Source organism: Chironomus tepperi, unplaced genomic scaffold, assembly GCF_022539635.2.
Source record: "Chironomus tepperi strain 1889 unplaced genomic scaffold, CSIRO-AGI_Ctep_v1 contig_93, whole genome shotgun sequence".
NCBI lineage: Eukaryota > Metazoa > Arthropoda > Insecta > Diptera > Chironomidae > Chironomus > Chironomus tepperi.
The window spans coordinates 1,342,561-1,359,058 of NW_027226215.1; the positions used below are offsets into that span (position 1 = coordinate 1,342,561).

Below are 16,498 nucleotides of genomic sequence, written 5' to 3' on the forward strand. Positions count from 1 at the left end.
AAACAACAAAAAAAAGACATTTAAACAGAATCGAGTAAGCAGCAGAGCAGCAAAAAAAAAAGGCTCAAGAGCATTGAGCAAAAATGTATTTTTTTTTATATTATATGGCCATAAAAAAAGAAATATTTTTGTTGTGTGAGCACAAAAAAAAAATTAAATAATTTTAGTGAACCTAAGTCTCTGACTGCCTGTGAGGCAATATTCAAAAAAGGTTTCCTGGAACTCTTTTTCTTTTTTGCTTTTGCTTCGGCATACAAACTTTTTATTATTCTTTATTTTTTTGCGATTTTTTGTGGATTTGCTCTTTAAAAAATCGTAAACCTGGATGCTGTTCCGAGTTGCACAGATGGAGAAGGATCCGCTATGGCTGTACATATCAGCTGTGGTCCATGGGAGGCCTCAGATGACTCCTAAAGCTGGCATTATCGTCTGCCAATTGCCAATACCAAATGAAGCTCTTTAGCCTCTTTTGCTAGCATCATATTGAAGCTGCCTATTCCTGACTGCCTTATGGACGCTAAACTAAGCCTTAAAGGATCCATGGTGCACCCTTCTTCATTCCTGTCGCTCGGGTCTCTCCTCACCATCGGCCTTTCGTTGCTTGTTATTATATCTCTCTCAAAATTGAACCTTTGCTGATCCACAACAGCACATCCATTCGTTAAAGGGCAGCAAAGCATTATATTTAGTTAGAAATTGTTCCTTCATATCCAGTTGCTGCGGCATAAATTCTTTTTTGATTTGAATTTCCTCTTTCATGCAATTTTTCCTCTTGTTTATTTCATTTCTCTATTCCTTTATTGTGCTGTTTATACAGAAATTTATTCCTTTTTTTTTTTCATTCTTTATCAGTTCAATATTTTTATTATTATTATTCAATATATTCTTCCTTTTCGGCATTCAAAAAAAAAAAAAAAACACAGCAAGGAGATGCATCGGTATGGCTCTTTTCTTTTCTCATTCTTTACTTTACTTTTTTTTTTTTTGCTTGTTAAAAAAAGATTGAAATTGGAATTTTTTCATTCCTCTCTGCACATCGTTTGCTCTCTGCGCCCTTTGATGTATATCTAGATAAGATATTTTTTTTTTTTTTTGGTTCTTTAAATTTACATTGATTATATATTTGCATTGGTTTTGGGATGGAATGAGTATCTTTCCGTTTATGCAATAGCCTTTACGGCTGACTTGAGGGGGGTTCTTAAAGACTCAGGGTGCGGTTGGATGAGGAATTTGAAGGAATTTTAAAGATAGCATCTAGAAATGATATTTTGAGGTTATGTACAGAATGAAGCTTATTCTTGAGCAGTGCAATGCAGTCGATAGGGCGCCACTTTGTCATCGGGTTATTATGTCCTGCCTACATCGTGACGAGAGTTTACGATCCATTTTTAAGTCAAAATATGAAATTTTCTACATTGAGCCGTTCAAAAAGGAACTGCTGGCCTTCAGCCTTGTACGAGCTATAAGGTACAGTTGTATACAGCAGCTCTATGCATCTTAAATGCAGGTTCTTGTCGATTCTTGTCCATACTCAATGAAAACAGTGCTCATACCACCTTGTCAACTCCAGATCAAATCCAGATATTCATACCAAAAACAATACAGGATATAAGCATAAATCCATAAAAGCAACCCACAATATAAATCTCAGAGTACACAATGTCAAGAATTAATTTGTTTCTTCAGCAGATTTAGCCCTTTACACACAATAATTACAGTAATTCTCGCATCCATGCTCTTTTATCAATCTACCCATTTCCAGCACATGGAAAAATAAATGATCAAGGCACACACATATGCACACATCCAATATAAGCTATCTAATGTTTGACTGGAACTCCCAAGGAATGTGCCAATTACTGACGAATGAAAATTGATTGATAAAAAATTGTTTAAAAAAAAAAGAAATATGAAAACGATATTGTGGCATAAACATAAGTGCTGTTAATGATCAAGCGGTGTATGTACCACATTTTTCTCGGTATTTTTCATCGATTTGCATTATTCTTTAGCATTTTCCCTTTCATTACATTCTCGCTTTCAATTTCAACACAACAAAAAAAAGTGTACATGAATCTATGGATGTAAAGGAGGAATTGGCGAAAAAAAGGCAAAGTAAAGGAAGAAACAGCAGAAATTATTTATTAACTTTCAATCAGACCTCCGAAAAAATAAAGAACAAAAATTTTCTTGCTTCTTTCTCGTCTCTTCATTTCATGCGCAGGCATTTAAATCATTGCAGAAGCATCAAATCAGTAACACAACAATAAAGATGCTTTCGTCAGTCAGTCAGTCAAGTCCGAAAAAGAGACATGAAAAAAAAAAGATTTTTTTTTATTTTTTCATTCACAAAAAAGGGCAGAAAGGCAAGACTCGAGTGAGTGGAAAAGAGACAAGAAATGAAAAGAATTGTAATTTATTTTTGCTCATCGATGCGCCGGGGACTGCTTCAATTGATGTGAGAAAAAAGAATCATTGTGTGAAAGAAAGGAACGAGGAATGGAATGCAGTTATGGTCCCAGCTTCTGCGAAGGATCTTAGAATTTTTATTATTTGATATCATCTAGCTAGTCATCGATTTATATTTGATGATGATCAATAAATTAATAATCGAGTGCCGAGATTAATCAGAAGCAGGAATGAACAAAAAAAGTCCGTTAAATGGATATTTAGCACTACTTGAGAGATACAATAACAATAGATGATCCTCTTGATGTTGAAAAGAGCTTTTTGGACATGTAATTTATGATTCCATATGATGATCAATAGAGACGCCTACACATCTCATGTGTCTGTTCTCATGAACATTCTTTCAACCAAATTCCCATGAAATTTACATTGTTTAATGAATCGACAAAGTCACGTAACATTCCACACTTTCTTCTGAACGAACAATTAACACTGTACATGCAGTGGAGGTGGCAAAAATGGAATGACGCAAAAAAAAGCATTTTTTGGGGGACTTAAAAATGAGAAAAATAAAATTAATAAATATTTTAAATATTTATTTCTGAACAACACAGAAAGTCATTAATTTGTTTTATATTCACAATATGTTATATCCTGCCGTATGATCGTTATTTGATGGAATGTTGCTTAGTTTCATTCTTTGCACAAACACGAAGAATAAGAAGACCCGAAATAAATGTATAATATATAAAATAAAGTAAGAAATTCTTTATTTTAAGTGAAGTTATTGCTTCGACAGCAAAGTTCAATGGAACTGCTGTGTACATTACAAACTAAGTCGTTCAATAAATAAATGTTTGGTACCGTCTTGACGAATGGAAGATTAACGTATGGTCCGCAACATTATTATTCTATATTGACATTTCAATCTTCAAATTTACATCATTTCCTGATGGTGATTGATGAATTTTCATCTCGTGAATTATTTGCTCATTTTTAATAAGATGTTAAAAAGTTTTTTAGTGTTTTTTTCTCTTCACTTCAGTTCTATTTGTCTTTTTTTGATGTTATATACACTTTGTTTCATCTATTTTGCGATTATTCTCGCGATTTTACTTAGTGACAGTTTTAACGGATAAATTTTGTTTGAATTTTGAATGATTATATCATTTTTGAGTAGTTGCGTGCCCCTTTGATTTGTTTTTGTGATTAATTGAAGTTTTCAGCAAGAAACATTGACAAAATACTTTAATTTAATTATTAGACATACTAAAATAGCTGTTGACGTGACAAAGAGCTTGTAGCTTCACAAAACAGAAGATTTCATTCAAATTTACAAACAAAATCTTAAATATTTTCAAGAATCTTTCCAAAAAAAAATCTAAAGTAAAGTGGCTACACTCAAGAATATTCATTGATGATTATGAATTGCGTAGTAGCAACTCATGTACCATCATGGTCAATTTTTAATGTTTTAAACCAAAAAGAATTAGGAGAAAAGGAAAAGTAGAAAAAGATCTCAAATTTCCTGCTACTTGTTAATGGACATAAAAAATGCCAATAGGATTTCATGTCTTGTAAATATTTTTCTAAGATACATTCCGCATACAACTTAGTTCCAGTCACATACATATGTTTTCATTTATCTAATGCAAACGTCTCCAGAATTGAATCTTTTATTTTTTTGTAATGTTTACAAAATGTCCCAAAAAATAAGAAAAATAAATGACCATAAGTGAGCATAGAGGATTTTCGGAATTAAGAAGAACAAAGATCTTTCTAACTAAATCCATATCAGATTCTCATTTCTTGTCTCCATTGACGAAGATGTATTTACAAAAAAAAAAATACAAAAAAAGGAAAATATAAAATAGAAAGATTCAAACAGGAAGACACAGTCAGAGAAGGATATTATTTGCTTTCCATTCATAGAACAAAGAACAAAAATCATAAAAAATTGAGACGAGAAATAGAATAAAAAGAGTAAATAATATGAAATAGAAGTGTGTGAATTTTGTTTCCGTAACTCATAAATTTTGAATGAAAATTTCCATTGATTTTCGGTTGATGCTGCCTCCAAGTCCGTTTTTTGTTCCCTCATTTTAATTGTATCGTTTCTCATCGCATTTCTCTTATTTCACCTTCTTTTATTGCTTCATTATGCGATTCCATCTAAGGATCATTTCCATTCCTCTTATTCTTTTTTCATTCTTTCTGGCTGTGCATTCTGTAAGTTCTGTATTTTGTGTGTGAAAATAATGAAGAGCACTTTTTTATTATAACTGACAAAAAAGAAAATATTGAGAATTGCCAGAGATTTTTTTTTACCTGAAGTTTAACAGAAAAGAAATTGTGCATTGAGAAATTTCCAATAAGAAGGAATGGATTTTGAATGGATGAATGAAAGAATGAAATTTGACAGTAACAGTTTCTGAAGATTGATGGGATTGATGCAATTTTCGGTTGAATGGCTCATTTGCAAATAAAAGAAATTCCTTTAGGAAGCGCCAATTAAATTGAAATTAAGATCTTTAAAAATTGATTTGTTTTGGTTTTTGAGGTTCAAAAATTGATTTGTTTTGGTTTTCAAGGTTCAAAAATTGATTTGTTTGATTTTTAAGGATTCAAAAATGAATTTGATTGATTTTTAAGGTTCAAAAATTGATTTGTTTGGATTTTAAGGTTCAAAAAGTTCAGAAAAAATTCAAAAAGATCAGTTAAAGTTCAAAAAATTCTTAAAAATTTCAAAAAATTCATTCAAAGTTCAAATTTTCATAAAATGTTGCAACTTAAACAATCAGACAAATTCCATCAATTTTCAACCATTTAAAATTGATCAAATATTTCGCACTTTAGCATCTCCCAATTTACATCAAAAGGAGCAGCAGAAACAGATTCTCACATATCTGATAATTGAAGCAAAAAATTACCAAAAAAAAGCTTCACTTGCCAAAAAAATCGACGCTAAAAAATTCACTTTTATCCTTTAATGGAAATTAATTTCAAACATGCACTTCCAATAATTGCTTAAATTTTTTTATTTCATTCCTCTTTTCACACAAATACACAATTCATTTCTGCCGATGATAATAATGGACCAAAGCATACAGACAATCTGCTTTTGATTTCTTATCACAAAACATCCTCGAATAAGATTTTTATTTATTTTTTTCCTACTTCGTCTCTCTTTAGAACCGAAACGTGAGAAAGCATTTTTTTGTAGCTTAAACAGAAGAATTTCTTATTTGCTTTGTTTTTCATATACTTGTGGCGAAAAACAAAAAAAAAAAAGTTATTCATTCACTTTGAAGAAATTGAAAGCAAAAGCAAGTTCTTCTTTTGTGTGTTGTGTTTTTTTGCTCCGCGAGCTATCATGGATATTCGGGACACAATTGGTATAAGAAGTTTTTCGCATTCTATTCAATACATTTCGAATATTTAACCTTGAAATATTTTCGTGGACGCGTTTTTATTTCACCCGAGAACTACGAAAAAATAAGCAAAATAAATAAATATAATTCCATAAATACGCTTTATGAAGAAAGAAGTCTATCCGACAATATATTGTCGACGACGGCGAGAAATTGTTTCGTGTGTGACGAGCTTGAAAGGATCGCTCAATATTTGCCGCACTGAAAACGGCAATTGTGTCAGGAATATCAATTATTGGCCTCGTCTTCATTCAACGCGGATGCCTGTCTATAATAATCGAAAATTCATAAGCTGTTATCATTAATCTCTAAAATAACATAGTCGTTTTGAGGGTTCAAGAGCAAAAATTTTTAAATAATTCATTCATGAATGATTTCAATTCGGTTGATGATCGTGTTTTTCTTGTTCATTCTTCCCTTTCCCTCTTGTGTGCCATTATTTTGTTGAAATATTAAGTGGCATAAGAAGTAGTTGTGGCGGATGGCTTATGCGCTTTTGAATGCTATGCCGCATATCGAGTTGTGAAGCGGAATTTTTAAGTTTTAAGAGATTTTAAAAAGTTTTAACAATTTAACGGTTTTTGAGAATTTGAAATTTATGCAAGTCATCCAACAAGACAGTCTGAGTCAGCTACTCACAATCCCGATCAACACATATTGAATTGTTGCTACAACAGTGACGAGGCAGCAGTATAATTAGAACCAAATGGCAGACAATTTGCAAATTTGGTTATTTTCGCAAATGCCTGTCACTTGGATCTAACGCAACACTTGGCAACATTCCAATCTGTGCCAATCGGGAATGCCTCCAAAAAATAAACCAATTCAATAAAAATATTCTGACGATCAACAACGAAGGCTATTAATTGCAGTCAATGTTCAAGAATACATATTGATTGACTTTCAGTAACCATGAATTGAAATATAAATCAGATGAAGATGGCCCGATAAGTTCCTCAGATATATCTTTTAATTTAATGTAACATGAATTTTGAAATCCCAACGACTCATACCTATTCATTTGTTATATGTTATTATTTTTTTGGAGGCTGGAATTGAAATGATATTGAAGAATTTAAGCATGCGTGCGAAATAAGGCATGTCTATCTTTCTCTTTATTTTAATGCAAAGCATAAAGTAATTAAAAAATCATACCTCATTCTCTATTAATTTTAGTTTTTTTTTTTTTTGTGTTTTCTACCAAGTCATTGTTGAAATAGACAAAAAAAAAAATTGAATGCGTTCATTTCGCAACCACATTGGCTCTCCTTGATATTAAACGATATAATTATAGGGTGCTTAGCAGCCTCAACTACCATTCGCGAATAACAAGAACGCAAAAAAAAAGATAAATCTGATCTGGTGTGTTGTCAATCAAAATGTTGCCTCCATGTGAATTGCTCAATTGAGGAATAAGCCAGGCAATGATGAGGTGAAATAAAAAAAAAAAACAGTTCAAATATCCTTTAAATATCATCCAAAGCCATAGATATAATTAAAAGTCTTCTTAAGCTGTTTCGTCTGATGAAATTTATCTAAATTATATGTCTGATGATGATGATGAAAATTTGCATATATTTGCTTTTAAGTTGCAGTCACTTACCATTATCATTATACTTGTTTAAAGAATTTTCTCATGGATTGTGTAAGTGCTGCAATTACAACACAATAAGGATTTTTCCACGTCAATCAAAGATTAAGAAGATTTTGAATCATTCAACGGAATTTTAATTTTTGAAAAATTCTTGAGAATTTTCAACCGCAGCCAACTTCAAGTTGTTGTGATAAAAAATTGAAAATTGTAAAATTTAAGACAATTTAGTCAAATAAAGTGAATTAAAGCATATCTAATCATCCACAAGATCACTCAAACGATAAATCATAAAGTAAAGATCACAACAATCACCAATAATTCCTTTGTTGCCAAACAAACAATCTCCGCAATTACATTTTTTTTATCAAAGCTCATTATCACGGAACTTCCAAAGTTAAATGCATTCCATTGTACATGCATAATCTGTATATAAACGGTACATGGAATAATAAGCCAACCACAAAGTATCTTATCGCAAATTAATATAGGGAGTAAAGAGAGTTGGAAATATTAAAAAAGATCAAGTGGCGTCTCAATTATATTATTGCACACACATTAAGCTGATTATAAAGTGCACGGCAATTAATTAATGAAATGAACTTGATGCTTGTATATATATATAGTCGGCGCTTATTATGTCATGTGTTTTATTAAATGTCTCACACCGTTTTTTTTTAATGTACTGTTTTTTTCGTTGTGTTTTATGTGAGAATTTCGGCTGCTGAAAATAAAAGTTAAATATAAAGAAGAACCCCGAAAAGTAAATTTCCCGTTGATCTACTTTCTTATTGCTCACTCTTGTTCATTTCCCCTATTTATTATGCATATGTCTATGTGATAGATATTTCTGTCTCTGACAGTAATAAAGTAAAATAAAATATAAATGATACCTACATTTGTGTAAATATTTGATCATAGAAACTGTGATCTGTATTTGCCAAAAAAAGACATATATCGTCATGTACATAGACTATGTTCCCATATTCAGTTAGTTACGATATAAGCATCATGTGGTAAGCACAATACAAACTTAAAAAAAATATTTAAAAGGCTCCATAAAGGTGGAAATATTTTCTTAATCAGCAGCTACGGAAATTTCCCAAGCCATTAAGCACTTGTTTAAACTTTTTTTTGGCTTCTTCTTAATCATCAAACATCCAGATTAAAGGTATAAGTTAGTTTTTTAAATTTTAAATAACATAATATTGAGAACAATTCTGATTCCAGTGCGTTTACCATATGCTACACGGCAAAACACTTAAATTGATTAAAACCCCAAAAATTAAATGGGTTTCCTTTTAAACTATTTGCTGAATGAATTTTCGTCTTATCAATTGAACATATTAAACCACGTTTTTTTTTTCTTTATGTCGAACCGCTGACATAGGAACAAATTATTTCTATACATACATTTTTTTTTGTCACAAAAAAAACGAAGTCAAACTCGAAAAAAAAAACTGATCATGAAATAATATTTTAGAGTTCGATGACCTTGCGTATAACGCACATGCGAATGAGATTAAACTATTAGATGGAAATAAGAAGACTAATTCAAGCTTTTTTGATAAGATACGCAATGCGATCACCAAAAAATTTAAATCAGATTGCGTGCGGGGTGTGAAATTACTCGTTCATTTATCATGTAGGCAAATAAAAAGTAAATTTTTTTTTGTGAGTTACTATTTTTAACATCTTAATAATAATCATTTTCATACGATCAGTGTATGTAGATCTAAGTTACTTTGTGACTCGATATAAATTGGACAACACGATGTTAAATAAATTTAGTCTAATCTAGTTTCGTCTAGTGAATGTGAAGTTTTGAGTTGCAGTATAGACATGTCAGTTTATGACTTAATTACTGACCCAGTAACTGAAGTGCATTAGTAATCTGATTAATCAGACGATCCCAAAAAATTGAATTTATAAAAAAAATTCTCTCAAAAAAAGATTTTTTTCAAGGAAAAATTAAATTTTTTGTGCTCGAAAAACCAACACAGCAGCATCAAGTGTGTACGATGATAACTTCTTTATATACTTTTATTTACTACATAACACCCAGCCACATATGATTATCAATCTAAGTAGAAAATAAAACAGCTGATTTGCCAACTGTTGCCTTAATGTCGCATTATGATTGTGTGCGTAACAAACTTTTATACTTCTTCTCTTCTGCATGACGATGACGATAGCTTTGTAATTGCTTGCATTTGATTTTTTTTTTTTTTTTCTTATCAAAAAACATTAATTAATTTTTTTTTTTTCAAACTTGTACTGCGTATGTTGATAATTTAAGAGAATCTGAAGCTTTTTTTTTTTTTTGGGAATTGTGACTCAGCGGTATATATGTGAATTTTTTTTGTGAGATTTATACTAGAAACTTCTATCGATCAAATCGGGTTTTAAGTGGTTTGAGATAAAGATATGAGCTTAAATGGTTGATAAAATTGAGCATAGAAACTATGTCATCTTATGAGTAGTACAGAACCGATTTTGAAGGAATTGGGTTGTGTTGTCGGAAGTGTGATGGAGTCAAGGATATCGAGCTATATATAGGTTATTCTATAAATGCCAGAATAAGGCTTCTGTGGTGGAGTAGTTAGACAACAGGCTGGAATTCTGTATAATTCTTCTTGTGAGTGCGTGAGTTCGATTCTCATCAGATCCTCATTCTGTAGAGCAGCAGTAGACAAGCTGTGTGCCGTGCCACCCCATGTCATATGCAGCTTCGATCGTGGCATACAACTGCTGCTTAGAGTGATGCCGATATTTGACCAGGATTCACACATTACTCACTACATAACACAAGGCTAGAATGCTAAGTCTGTCAATAACACATTCCTCAAACTGCCGCTAGATTCACAAACATTCAGTTCTTTACCATTCATATTTACGTTCATTAAACTCAGCCATGTCTCCCCGGATAATGAAATTCATGGAATCGCCAACGTTGACATTTATTGAATTTAATTAAATTAATTGATTCTCTGCATAAATAAAATATCGACAATTATGTGAACTGAATTTCACATAAAATATGAATTACATATATTTTATATTAAAAATCACTGTCAAACTAGCTTTTAAGCCCCGCAAAACAGATTCCTTTGTGTACATTGACAATCTACATGCATTGTTCTACATGGCAATGAAAACAAAAAAAAATTGCATTAAAAGGAAAGAGGAGAAAAATTAAACTTGAACTTGACAAAAAGGAGAGAAATAACGAAAGCGGGTACGAGAATGAAAAATAGAAAGCAAAAGTCACAAAAGAATGAAAAATTCCATTGCACTGCTTTACTCTCCACTCCCTCGTCTGGGAAATGCATGTAATATAATGCATTGAAATATTTTTTTGTGGACGAAGAAGAAGAAGCAGCGCAAGAACATTTAATTCAAGTTCAAGCATTGTACATTCGCTTCGAGCACTCAACTTAGGGTTTTCAATACCGAACCGAATTTTCAATACCGGTATTTCGGTATTGAAAAATCTCAATACCGGTATAACGGTATCATACCGGTATTTGAAATTCAGACCAAATTGCTGTCTAAAGTCACAAAATTGTTCAAATTTTGCGTTTTTGATATTTTTCCGTTTACTAAAATTTTTAATAAATCAATTTAATTGTGCACTATCAAGTAAAAAACCTTAAAAAAATTAAAGTTTTCCAAATAAAAAACTATGCTTTCTTGAAATCCCGGTCCTGATTCATTTTCGGGATCGGGATTGAAATTTTCGGGATTTCCCGCTAAATCCCGATCCCGATCCTGATAGCGAGAAAGCATATAAAAAACTATAAATTTTTCATTATTGGAACTATTTTTCATATGTTCTTATGGGTTAATAAATGTAAAATAGTTAACTAACCCTAAGAAGACGAAAATACGTTTTAACTAACTAATGGGAAGATAATGTCCACTTGATGATTAATTTTTACGTGTTTATGTAAACTCAGAAACATTATTGTGCATATCATTTTTTAATAATGAAAACTAAAATCAGTTAAAACAATTTCCCAACTAATGGTTCAATATAAAATTCATATGTTAAGTTTAACACGTAATTTGACATTAATTTGGTTATGTTTTATGAACACCAAATTCTCAGCGTTTCATTTAATAGAAAAAATTTAAAATTCCCCTTATATTTTTCCATACCGAAAATACCGGTATTCGAAAATCTTCAATACCGGTATTTTGGTTTTCAAATAATTTCGGTATACCGGTATTTCGATACCGGTATTGAAAACCCTAACTCAACTTCTTTTTACCAATAAAAAATAAAAATTCATGAATATTTGATTTTAATCTTTTTGCGGTTAACGAAAAAGTTAAGGAACTAACTTTTTTTTTCAATTTTCATCTTTAAAGCTATTTACACTTCTTCACAATGCAATTACCACACATTTTTTTTTGTTCTTGTGGTATGTAAAGGATAAAAATTCTTCACATAAAACCACAAGCAAGCAAGTAACAAAAAAAACAGAGCGAATCCTTTCATTTTAGTCTTTGTCATACCATAAATGACCATACCAAAAAAAAAATGAACATTTAAGAATGAAAAATTATTTTGAGAATTTGAGAGTTTCTCAAGTCAAAATATATATAAAAATGGACAAAAGCGACAGCAAAATGCCGAAATTTCTTAGAATCACTTTTCTCACACACAAAAACATGCAGTATGCATTTGCAGCAATGATACATCGTCGCTCTCTTATGTCAACCTTCTTGTCGAATTATTAATGATGCATTTATGCATTTAATGAAGCATGCATTATTTATGGAATGGAATGTGCAGTTTTATTTAATAAAAATTTTTTTTTTCTTTTTGTGTCTTCTTTCAGGATACTGAACTGTTGGTACTCGGCTGCCTTAAATGGGATGTCTCATGTGTAACACCGCTTGATTTTATCGATCTAATCATTTCACGCTTACCAATCATTAATAAAAATTGTAATGACATTGATCCAGAGAAGATTAGAAAACATGCTCAAGCCTTTATATCGTTGGCTGTACGAGGTAAGTCGAATTTTTTGCATTTATATTCTTATTTTATACGTAAATTGTTCATTCATTTTAAGCGCAAAAATAATCCTTTAATCTTATACGAATGTTATGGGTATAATTGAAGATGCAAACAGAATCAATCGATGCATAAACCCTAAACATAATACCCAATATCGTCTGATAATTGATGGTTTGAGTTAAGTTTATATTTCTCCATAAAAATGGATCGAATCATAATGGGATCGGTTGCAATGGGATGGAACTTTTTTAAATAATTTTTCAACGGTTTTCTGGAATTCAAATTTTGAGACTGAAGTTCAAAATGTTTGTTCAAAATTTGAATTGTCTCTTTAACTTCACATTATTTTCTAACGGTTTTCAAAAATTTAAAATTTTTATGTGAAGTTCAAAATTTGAACTATCCGTTAAATTGCACAATGTTTTCTAACGGTTTTCAAAAATTTAAATTTCCACTAAAGTTCAAAAAGTCTCTTCAAAACTCAAATTATCCATTAAATTGCACAATATCCGATAAATGCTTCAAATTCCTCAATTTACCATACTGAACTGCAAAAAGTGGCACCCCCTAGAGATCATCCGAGTCTTAAAATAAAACGAAGAATCTTCAAATGGTGGTAATCTGAAGATAATTACAAAGATTCATCAAATACCTTTTCTCCTTACTTATATTTGCTTCTTCAGTATTTATTTCGCAAATTCCTTCATTTTCCTCATCGTTCTTCTTGATTTAAATTAGAATCTTGGCAGTATGTAATGCACACACATGAAAATAAAAAAAAAAATGCTTCGCGGTGCATTTAAAAAGAATCAATGCAAGCACAACGGAAACGAATGATTAGGGAAAATTTATCATGTACACACATAGCGATTATGATGATCGAATATAGGCACACAGAATAAAAAAATATTTTATTTCGTGCTTATGGGTTTGTTCCATTGGATTATTATTCCACTCATCCTAACAATGGCTTACGTGCGGTACAGCTTCTTAAGTAAATCGAAACATATTTAATGTGTTATTGTTACTTCGCAATTCATTCTTGAAAGCTAAAGAATTAAAAAAAAAATGAAATCGAAATGAACAAGTAACGAGAAGAGAGGGAGAAGCTCGTGTGAACCTTCGCGACCTCGCGCCCATCAACTAACAATTAATCAAAAAAAATCATCTCTTTTTCTTCATCTCAGGTATGGATGCTATCCTGCCAAAAAATATTAAATGTGATTTATCATTCAGCGCGAGCTAACCGGCACCAGATTCCCTAAAAAAAATTTATAATAATAACAATGTGTGTATATAGCACAAATCACTTTTTATGTTAATGGGGAGGATTTGAAGAGCAAGACTCTTTTTTTTTTTTTGAATTCCACATGATCGACATATTTCAAGCTCCAATTCTTTTTCTTACAAGATCCCCGCGCCAGCTTCAAAAAATAAACATATTCTTCCATTAATGTTCTTTACATGTTATTATTGTTTGTTGTTTTGTATGAACAGCAGATAGGAAGAAGAAACAAAAAAAAAAAGAATTCCATATGAAAGATTTAAACTCGCGAATAAAACAGACATACAGCAAAGCATATATGAGAGAAATGATCATAATTTGATGAAATATTGAGCGCAAAAAGGAGCCTCTAACCGAGGGTAGAAAGAAGGAATACACAACAAAAGGCTGTGGAATGAAAAACAACAAGCCGCACAAGTCGTATGAAGAACAACAAAAAAAGATGTATTTAAATTAAATATTCCATACTTTACTTCTTATTCCCACGAAATTGTTCTTCTTTTGGAGGATTTAATTGCGATTTTTTTTTCTTTTCAAAAGAATTGAATCCTTTTGTTTTCTGATGCTATACTTAACATACCACATCTACCTGCCTGCCTCCAAATTTCATTCAAATTCTTCAATCAGTGCCTAACATCAATTTTCATTGATTATTTGATGAATCACTCGACAATGAATAGATTTCGCATGTTTATGATCTAGTTCAATAAACGTGATGCTGATGACGCCCACGCAAAAATAATTATACATCACATCTTGCAACACATTATAATAATAATAATCGACTTGAATATTTATGGAATGTCATGGATGGAATTTCAATTGATGATTGAAAGGATTAGTCGATATTTCTTAGAAATCTTTAAGAGTCGCGCGCGCCTCATTCTCGTACCAAAGTACCGTGAGAAACGGAAATTGAAAGTTATTTTTCATAAGTCCAAAAGCCAGCAATAACAGGCCAAATATATATCTACACATCAAATCTCCACTCACTTCAACTTTATTTCGCACTGTTTGGTCCAGTGACTTGGCGAATAAAAGGGCGAAAAAGGAGAAGCGATTTACTGGAAATCGTGTGATAGATAGACAGTGTATTAAATGAGAGGAGCCAACAGGAGGCAGCAAAAAGAATAAAAATAATATTATTTTTTATATGAAAATTATCATGAGCCATGATCAACATTTGAAATGAAGCGCGCCGGCACCCCCATTGTGCCACTTTACACAACATAGAATATCCCTCTAATCTCTTATTGGACTCTATAACAATGTGATGATGAAGTAGTTTTCATTTTATTGTCCATTATTCTTTTTACCTATCATTCGTTCCCTTTTCGCACATTATTCGCCATAAAAATCTTTCATACATGAATTCCATCAGAATATTTTATGAATTAAATGACTGCATCTTATATAATGATAATAATAACAAGATACATGTTTTATAAAAAAAAATGTATTAAGTAAGAAGAAACAAGGAATGATGTACGAGAATTATTATTGATAAATCATTGGCATATTTGTATTTAAATTTAAGAAAAACCACATAACTTTGATTACCACAAAAATGCTCATCATTGACTCAATGGAATTTTTTAAAAAGCCATATGCTGCTTTGTTTGTGATTTTAGGCTTACTTTGTCTTGTTGACTAAATCTGTTGGGTGCAAATATTGATTGAGAATGGAATTTTAATAGTTAATTGGTTACTAATAAAGTTTTGTTGACTAACTTATTAGGTTACACATTGAATTAATTAAGTATGATTGAGTCAATGACTTGACAGATACCTGAACTGTTGGAGGTATTATATGAATTATTGAGACTTGTTTTTCATTAAACAGGCTTGATTTTTTGTTGATAAAAGATTCATGTCTATGAATCCGTGATACAATGAGCATTGTCTCCTCAATGAGCGTAGTCATCGCAATGAGCGTAGTCACCTCAATGAGCGAGGCCACCTCAATGAGCGCAGTCACTTCAATGAGCGTAATCACTTCAATGAGCACAGTCTCCTCAATGAGCTTAGTCACCTCAATGAGCGTAGTCACCTCAATGAGCGTAGTCATCTCAATGAGCGTAGTCGTCTCAATGAGCGTAGTCTCCTCAATGAGCGAACTCACCTCAGAGCTTTAAGTCTACTAGAATTTCATATGATGTCTAGTCGACATCAAGCTCCACATAGAAACAAATCCCCGAAAAATGCGCCTCATCCATCAAATCTTCCAATATACCCTTGAGCATCTTTAATAGTCCTTCTCATCCCTTCACATTCATCAGCCGACAAGCAACAAAAATTGTTCTAATTTACGTCTCTCACTTCACAAATAATTTCTAATTTGCGTCATGGGAATAATCATGAAAGGAATGTAAATTGTAAAATATAAAAAAAAAAAACAATTGTAAGACTTATGAACATATATAATCATTTAGGATCAGCTTTTTTTTAAATGAGAGCTAATATCAACAGACAATGTAAAGAGTAAAATGGACATAAGAAAAGTTCTAGAGAAATATTGTCCGTCTACGGATGAAACAATGGCAACAAGAACAAGACATAGAAGAAGAAGAATAAAAATCATTTTTGGATGTTAAGGAACAGCAACATCACTTATGATTATTATTATTATTGATTGTAGTGCGAAAAAAGAAACTTGCCGACAAGTCGCGCGATAGTAAAAAAAAAAAATATTTGAATAATTTCCTTCCAAATATTAAGGCAATATTGCCTTGTAGACGTGAATTGGGGTGAGG

At 31.5% G+C, this 16,498-nt stretch overlaps 1 protein-coding gene across 1 annotated transcript in view; it reads left to right on the plus strand.

The window, feature by feature from the left end:
* Nucleotides 1-16,498, plus strand: part of CycD (cyclin D) — a 74,545-nt gene that overhangs the window by 34,007 nt on the left and 24,040 nt on the right. The window contains exon 3 of the mRNA XM_070635733.1: nt 12,279-12,453. Coding sequence (XP_070491834.1) covers nt 12,279-12,453 — 175 coding nt within the window. The remainder of the gene's footprint in view (nt 1-12,278; nt 12,454-16,498) is intronic.